This window comes from Mauremys mutica, chromosome 25 (genome assembly GCF_020497125.1).
Source record: "Mauremys mutica isolate MM-2020 ecotype Southern chromosome 25, ASM2049712v1, whole genome shotgun sequence".
NCBI classification, from domain to species: Eukaryota; Metazoa; Chordata; order Testudines; family Geoemydidae; genus Mauremys; species Mauremys mutica.
The window spans coordinates 2,562,280-2,571,003 of record NC_059096.1 but is presented as its reverse complement, the minus strand read 5'-3'; the positions used below and the strand labels follow the sequence as shown (position 1 = coordinate 2,571,003).

The 8,724-nt window shown below is 35.0% G+C and overlaps 1 protein-coding gene across 1 annotated transcript; it reads right to left on the bottom strand.

The window, feature by feature from the left end:
• Window positions 1-2,613: 2,613 nt before the first annotated feature.
• On the bottom strand, window positions 2,614-6,409 carry LOC123356440 (keratin, type I cytoskeletal 24-like). The gene is made up of 7 exons (XM_044999697.1): window positions 6,280-6,409; window positions 5,897-6,225; window positions 5,291-5,373; window positions 4,698-4,854; window positions 4,304-4,465; window positions 4,083-4,208; window positions 2,614-2,835 (listed from the first exon to the last, which is right to left on the bottom strand). Exons 1-7 carry the CDS (start codon window positions 6,407-6,409, stop codon window positions 2,614-2,616), a joined length of 1,209 nt encoding a protein of 402 aa, XP_044855632.1.
• Between the last annotated feature and the right edge of the window lie 2,315 nt (window positions 6,410-8,724).

Below are 8,724 nucleotides of genomic sequence, written 5' to 3'. Positions count from 1 at the left end.
TACCCCTTTCTCCAGATCATTTATGAATAAATTGAATAGGATTGGTCCGAGGACTGACCCTTGGGGAACATGATTACATGCTGATGAACCTAAGTATAGACTGTAAGACTAAAGATAAAAATTTCAAAAATGTCTAAGTTACATAGGAGACTAAATCCTATTTTCAAAATGGAATTAGGAGCCTTAGTCTCATTGAAATCTGGTACTTCTCAGGGCCTGATTTTTAAAGGTATCTAGGTTCCTAAGGATGCAGATAGGTACCTAATGGAATTTTCAAAAGGACCCATGTGCGTAACTGCTATTGATTTAAATAAATGTTTCTAGGCTCTGAAAGTTTAACTCTGTTATTGTTTCTCATTGTAAAATGTCATGATTCAGTCTACCTATATGAATGTGTGTGTTATAGTCTGTGTAATAATAATTAGTAATTAATTGCTAACAGCTTTTGTATATCACATATAAATCATAGGGCTGTAAAACCACAGTTTATTTAGGAAGTCTTCAAAGTTAAAAATAATCAGGGCTAATGCAAAAATAACTTGCAACAGTGAAAAAATTTATTGAAAAACATCAGTAAATAGAATGTACTTTTTAGTACCCATAAAAGACTACATTTTAGTGAAGTGAGAAGAGAAAGCAAATACCAGAACCCTTATTATTAAGATGGGAAACTGTTAAGCCACTTAAAATTCTACATTTATCCAGAACACTTCTTTGTTTTTGGATCTGTCTATAGGTACATATAAGAGGATCCTCTGTTCCATTTTCATGTTGCTTATTTAGCTGGCCTTTCTTCAACTGACTGGACTTTTGATGAGATTATTTTGCCATCCACCAGCTCTTCAACAATTGTCTTGACCACTCTAGTTTTAGATGGTTCTAAAAATAAAATATTAATAGTATTATCCATTCAAGATATTAAAATAAAGAATCAAATAAAGTAAAAAGTTATGGTCCAGTTAAATAAACATAGGATAGTATGCCTTATGACAGTGTAAACTTTCATGGCAAAAATTACATATATGTAAGATCTTTATTTGTCACTTTGCTGAAACGCATAGTGCAGCAGAACGTTACCTCAAACATGAAAAAGAGGTTGAAATCTTAACTTGGATAGATAGTGATGTAAATTACAATTTTTGAGGCTTTTTTTTCTTTATAATGAATTAGTAATTTTATTTCACCATTTCATGCTCAATCCTCTGGGTTGCTTTTTGTCTCCTGCTGACCTCAGTGGGCGTTGAAGGTTCCTAGCACTTCACAGGAAGCACTTAGCACTTTGTAGGATTAAAGCCTTATATATAAAGAATTGGGGCCTGGTTCAGTGCCCAGTGAGGACAATGGGAAACTTTCCATTGACTTCAATGGGGATTGGATCAGGTCTTCAGTAAGTAATTACCTCTACAAATATTTTGTTACCAAGATCTGAAAAGTTCTTTACTGGCAGAGGTAATCCTGTTTGATTTTAAAAGTGCACTCCTACATCCTTGTAGTTCAAAGACACACTTGAAATAAAAACAGTAACTTATTTTAATTACCTTTGATTTGAACTCTTGATTCTTGATATTCATAACCATCAGATCTAAAGCTGCTGTTAAAAATAATTAATAATAATTCGTTATCTTACAGTACTGTTGAAAAGATAATTATTTTGAGAGTCGATGAGAATACCGGATTTAAAAGCAAGTTTCTTGCTATCTTTCCAGAAACGGCAAGGCAGGCAATCAGTTTTGTAAGTGATTGGAACTGCTATGTACCATATACATCTGAATGCATTTTTTTTATGCCAAACAAAAAGGTGAATAATTGATTCCACCAAAATGCTTTATAGGATAAAGATTAAAGAAAATCGTTTATCAAATATGGATGTGAGATTAAACTGCTCTTTTTTCCTTGATTGATAAAATGAAAATTTTCTGTGGTGGATATTCTGTTAACTGGAGTCATTTTCAGGTATTTGCAGCTGCACATAATGTACAGTTCTATAATATTTGAAGATGCTGAGACAGCAATTTATTTTCAGTTCACTTAGGTCTATTTCAGTGGGCATCACAAGGCTCTGACTGACTTCAAAGTGTGTTGAATTCGGTCCTTGGATCCCACAACAGAGCCTTATAAATATTTTTATTTCTGAAGAACGTTTAATGAAATGTGCTACTAAGAAAGAAATATCCTTCTTAGTAATTATTATTTAGACAAAATACATACAAAGTCCAAAACTTTTAATCTCTCAATGATTTCAAATCACATTGAAGTCAGTAGATTTAAGAGCACCCTGACTCATCACATTGCAGGATCAGATTTATAGTGTGATAGAGAAGAAAAAATCCTCCTCTTGAAAAAGAGGATGCTTTCTATAGGTCATATTTGAAAGGTGGGCTCAGTCCTGCATGGTGTTCAGCACTCATGCAAGATTATGAAGGCCCTCAGCTTCCACTGAAGTCAGTGGAATTTAAGGTAGTTAGGCACTTAACTGGAATGATCTGCACCTTACAGGATTTATCCCTATACGCACAGAACCTGGAATAAGGTATATTGATGTTTATTTCTAGTGTTCTGTTTTTCAAAATAAATTCATCTAACTGAAATAAGTTTTTTCTTCAGGCTGTTTGCTTACCCTCCTTCTCCATTTAGCAGTCGCCTATAGGTCTCAATCTCCATCTCTAGATGTGTCTTGATGCCCAGGAGCTGTTCATATTCTGCATTCTGGCATTCCATTTCAGATCTGATCTGCTTTAATTGTTCCTCCAGATTGCTAATCTGAAGCTGTATTTGTGAAAGATGAGCACTGTAGTTTCCTTCAGTTTCTGACAAGGTGCCTTCAAGGGAGCATTTCTGTCAGTGCATAACAATGGCATGTTACTGATGAAGCTGAAATGCTTGATTACACACAAGGAAAATCTTCTTTAACAGTGAAAATAATTTATACCAGACAAGTAGAAAAAATTATTTTCCTAATCATAACACTTACATACAACTAAAATTACATTTTTTTCTCTATCAGTTTTCAATACCACTAGTTTTTGTGTTGAAAATTATTTCTCTGAAATAATTTTTCCTTTCTCGTCTCTCTTTCTCACTATAGTTTTCTAGTATTATATTACTAGTTTTATAGTGTTTTATTGCTATATACACTGCTTCTTCTGTAACACTTTTCTCAAACAATGCAAAGTACAATCTATTAAATTCATTGGCTACGCACGTAAAACAATTTTACATGTATGTTAAGTTTATGAAAACAAATGAAAGGTCAAAGTGGGAATATAAGAATTTAATCTGTTTGGTGTATGATTATTTGCTATACAGGTGTTTGAAAGGAATTCAGATTTGTTCTTATTGGCGAGATGTTGGAGATAAGTAGTTTGGCTATTGGCTGCTTTTCTGATGAAATCCGTAAGAGCCTTTCAGTGTAGTCTTTTCGCAGATCAGAATGAATGAAAAATACAGTCACTAAGAGAACATGATAAAACAACTTTATACCAAAATGTTGGATGGCATTAATTTTAATATCCTGTTTTTTATTTACATTAATGGTTTATCATATGTAAATATTAAAATACTGAATAGGCCACCAAGGGATTATTCAATATTCAGCATTCCCTATACACATATTCAGTCATTTTACACTTACTTAAAAGGCGGTGGGCCATATTCCATACTGGATTCTTGCCAAAAAAAAGTGCCATTGAACGTGGATAAACTTGCATGTGTGTAATGAAGGTGGAATATTGCTGTATTGCCTCTTTTGAGGCCACGTCTATTACAAAACTTTATGAAGTGTTTTTGAGACTGTTCAAAACAAATCTGTTTCTTTTGATTATTCTTTCTAACTAGTCAAACTCACCATTCTTAATGCTCTATAGACTTTAGTATTTAATTTAGAATTACAGTTGTTTCTGTGCTTAGAATAAATACAGGAGAGCTATCAAAACATGTCTATATTAGAAACAATTATATATTAAATGCAAATATGCCCTTACATAATGCCGAACTAGTGGATAAAGCTATTATGCACACTGTAAATGTTTTTGAATAAGAATTTTGAATTATAAAGGCTACCTTAAGTGGCAGCTATTACAAACCTTGGCCAGAAGGGTTTGTAGCTCGGTGTCCAGGGTTTGAAGAGTACGTTTGATCTCAGTTATTTCATGCCTGGCTGAGTCTGCTGCACCAGCATCATCAGAAATTTGTTGCTGCAGCTGTTGACTCTGGAAAAATCATAATACAGTATAGTGTACAGTGTGATAAAACAAATATTTGGATTTGAATATGCTTTCAGATAATTTATCAATCATATTTTTACCATTTTATTAAATTGTTCTTCGGCCTCCCTACGATTTTGCTCAGCAAGGTATTCATACTGAGCTCTCATCTCATTCAGAAGTTTTGTTAGATCAACTCCTGGAGTAGAATTAATTTCTACATTCACTTCACCCGCAGAGCCACGCTGAAGGCTTTTCATTTCCTGGTTAAATGAAAGACAAGGAGATTTTACATTTTAAATATATTGCAATTGCTGAAGCAGGGAAAAATTAAATAACTGAAATAATTAAGTATCAAAATCTGAATGTTTTGAAATAGTAAATTGACCATAAATCATTTCACTTTTAAACCACTTTTAAATGGAAAGACTCTCATTGACTTCAGTGGGAGTTCGACTGGGACCTATATTTGCAAAAGGAAGGCAAAGATCTTACTTCCTCATGGTTCTTCTTAAGATACACTAGCTCCTCAGTCAGGCTTTCAAGCTGTGCTTCCAGGGTGGATCTTGTCATAGTCAGGTCATGTAGGACTCTATGCAGACCATTAATGTCAGCTTCAATACTTTGGTGAAGGAACAGCTCATTTTCATACCTTTAAAGTGTTAGGAGAATTTTGAGAATATAATCAGATCAGAAAGAAAGAAATTAATTTTCCTTGCAAGAAAAATATGTTATCAATAAAGCAGAATTTCATTAGAGAAGATGTGAGAATAATGCATTTTTATTATCTGTTTATTTTATATTCTATTTTTTGTGTTTTGGCAAAAGTTTTAATAGTTTTTAAAATTAAAAACATAGCTCTATTGCATATTATGGTTATAAAATTGATTTTAATATTGTTCTCATTTTTGGAATAGTACGTCATATTTCTTATAATACTAAAAATTGTAGAGAAAAATGTCTAAGGATCATATGAGATAATCAGTTTGTAAGCAGAAAACAATGGTGAGTTCTGCTTTAAAAACAAATGAGATGGCCCAAGTTGTTACTACCCCATCATTACTAACTGTGGTTTTCACTGAACTCACTTAAGTCTGAAGTCATCAGCAGCAAGCTTGGCATTGTCAATCTGCAAGACTACCTTGGCATTGTCAATAGTTGCAGAGATGATCTGGATAAATAGAAAGATAGATAAGGAAAGAGGCAATATTTGTATGACTACTGTGAAAATATCCTTTGCATTTAATTTTGAGGCAGCACTGGGCAAATTTAGAGGCTAAAAGGAAAAATGCAGATTTTAAAAATAATTTGTTTATATGCAGTGTAAACATAGAGGGAGATATGATTTCTTCCTCTTTTTTAAAATTAAGTATTTCCTTTCCAGATTAACAAATTAATTTTCATACATAAACAGTAAAAAAAAAAGAACATGCTTAATAGTAAAATAGATACTTTTATAGTAATATTAAATTAACAAGAATGTGTGAAAAATCTGCTGGTAGAAATATTGCACCTTAAAGTCAACTACTTTAAGTATTCTTAATGTCAACAGAAAATGATAAATGTCTGAAATTACTCTGAGCAGAATTTCTCATTTGGTAATAACTCACACACTGCTCATGAGTTATAGTTTAACACAAGATATGGTTACAAGGTGCATACCATTGTAAAGTGCTGAAAAAAATACTTATTACCTGATTCTTAAGATCTTCAATTATCTGGTAATATTTGCTGTAGTCATGGCGTAACCCAGCAGCAGCAGGATCATGTTTCTCATACCACTGCCGGATTTTATGTTCAAGATCAGCATTTGCCTCCTCCAGAGTACGCACCTTATCCAGGTATTTAGCGAGGCGGTCATTAAGGTTCTGCATGGTTCCCTTTTCGCCACCAGACAGAAGGCTGCCATCAGCGCCACTAAAGCCTCCACCATAGCCACTATCCAAGCCCCCAAATGAGCTACTGCGGTAGGCATCTCCATAGCCTCCTCCAACTGATACGTTACCAAAACCACCACTATAGCCTCCACCAAAGCTACCACCTGCTCCCCATCCTAATCCACTCCCTAATCCGACACCGGATCCCCCAGCCAAACCACATACACTCCCACTACCAAAGCTTCTTCCTATGCTGGATACTCTGACTGATCCACCACCTCCACCAAATGAGGAAACCTGCCTGGATCCACTAGCAATATGAAGAGACATAGTGTGTTAGTGATGGTATTAGTTGTTAAAGTATAACAAAGGTATAGAAGTAGAGTGAAAGAATGTCTCGGCAAGGCAATTCCTTTACCTTTTTATACAGAATTATTAGGGTGTTTCTTTCTGGATTCCTCCTACCTATGGCAAGATATTTTTTTTGCCAACTCAGCATAGTGTTAGCCATGATTGGATGATTTCTCCTGATTAGCATTTAAGTCAACGGTGACCATTCATGTAAAGAGGTTAGTGCCCTGAAGATGTTTGTTATATCAGCAATAGAGAAGGGTGGAACAAAGCTAAAGAATCATTATTACATTTTAATCAGAGATGAGTAATTCCTTTTCTTCTTCCAGACCTCAGGCAGAACTCTCATAATTCCCGAAGAAGATAGAGCAAAATTTCAAGTGACATATATTTATCATTCTTACCACCAAACTTTTAATTTCTGTCTTTGATAATTAATAGGGCTGTCAAGCGATTAAAAAAATTAATCGTGATTAATTGCGCAATTAAAAACATTAATTGCATGATTAATCGCACTGTTAATAATAGAATACCATTTATATGTTTTGGATGTTTTCTACATTTTCAAATATATTGATTTCAGTTACAACACATAATACAAAGTGTACAGTGCTCACTTCATATTTATTTTTGATTACAAGTACTTGTACTATAAAAAAACAAAAGAAATAGTATTTTTCAGTTCCCCTAATACAAGGACTGTAGTGCAATCTCTTTATCATGAAAGTTGAACTTACAAATGTAGAATTATGTACAAAAAATAACTGCATTAAAAAAAATAAAACAATGCCTGCAAGTCCACTCAGTCATACTTCTTGTTCAGCCAATCGCTCAGAAAAACAAGTTTGGTTACATTTGCAGGAGATAATGCTGCCCTCTTCTTGTTTACAATGTCACCTGAAAATGGGAACAGGCATTCTCACGGCACTGTTGTAGCTGGTGTTACAAGATATTTACATGCTAGATGTGCTAAAGGTTCATATGTCCCATCATGCTTCAACCACCATTCCAGGGGACATGCGTCCATGCTGATGACAGGTTCTGCTTGATAACAATCCAAAGCAGTGCGGACCGATGCATGTTCATTTTCATTATCTGAGTCAGATGCTACCAGCAGAAGGTTGATTTTCGTTTTTGGTGGTTTGGGTTCTGTAGTTTCCTCATCAGAGTGTTGCTCTTTTAAGACTTTTGAAAGCATGCTCCACACCTTGTCCCTCTCAGATTTTGGAAGGCACTTCAGATTCTTAAACCTTGGGTTGAGCCCCCGCTCCCCACACAGCAAGCAGGAGGCTCTGGGGAGCAGCTCCAAGGCAGAGGGCAGGAGCAGCACAGGGCAGTGGGAGGAGGGACAGCTGAACTGCCCGGCAATTGATAGCCTGCTGGGCGGCTGCCGCACAGGGAACTTAGGGGAACTAGGAGCTGATGGGGGGCTGCCAGTCCACCCTGCTTCCAAGCCCCCACTAGCTAGTTCCAACAGGCTGCTTTTCCTGCAAGCAGTGGACAAAGCAGGCGGCTGCCAAATGATGTTATAAGGGAGCACTGCACAACTTTAAACGAGCATGTTCTCTAATTGATCAGCAACGTAACAATGAAACAGTGTTAACCAGGATGATTTTAAGTGAGGAGTTACTGTATTTGTAATCAAGAATAATATACACTTTGATTTCAATTACAACACAGAATACAATATAAATGAAAATGTAAAAAAATATCCAAAATATTTAATAAATTTCAGTTGGTATTCTGTTGTTTAACAGTACAATTAAAACTGTGAGTAATTGCTATTAATTTTTTTGAGTTAACTGCGATTAATTGACAGCCCTAATAATTAATAGAAGTACCATTAGTCCCAATGTTTGTTTGTTTGTTTGATTTACATTCAGTTTCCCTTCTTAACTGTTGTTTAGGTGGGATCTTCATATTTCTAAGTATGAGCTACTTACTTCAAGACTTTCAGTAAATTTGGGGGCCGACTAAGGGCCTTACACAGGTTCTTCAAATTTGCCTTTACTCCTAAAATAATCACCATTATTATCATCTATAATTTTATTTTCAGAGTGCCTTCCTGCAGAAGCAGTTAGTGTATTGCATGATATTTAAAATATTAAAATATTAATCTGTTATTAAATTTGACCTCTTAAAATTTAAATGAATAACATGTAGGCCTATCCTGGAATTCTGATGCTTAATTTTTTCTTAGGAGGGACAAAGAGTGTGTCAGATATTGGCTGCGTATGTGTTCGTTTAGCATGCGGTCCCAGCTTTGCGCAGATGGTGGAGATGGCAGACCTCAG

Bases quoted from the DNA above. Each gene is read 5' to 3' on its own strand.
- LOC123356440 (XM_044999697.1), bottom strand. From the start codon at position 6,409: ATGTCTCTTCATATTGCTAGTGGATCCAGGCAGGTTTCCTCATTTGGT. The intron at 6,226-6,279 runs GTGTCGGATTAG...GCTTTGGTGGAG, and splicing joins TGGTTTGGCTGGGGGATCCG to GCTATAGTGGTGGTTTTGGT. The intron at 2,836-4,082 runs GTTTGTAATAGC...ATGCACTGACAG, and splicing joins TACAAACCCTTCTGGCCAAG to AAATGCTCCCTTGAAGGCAC.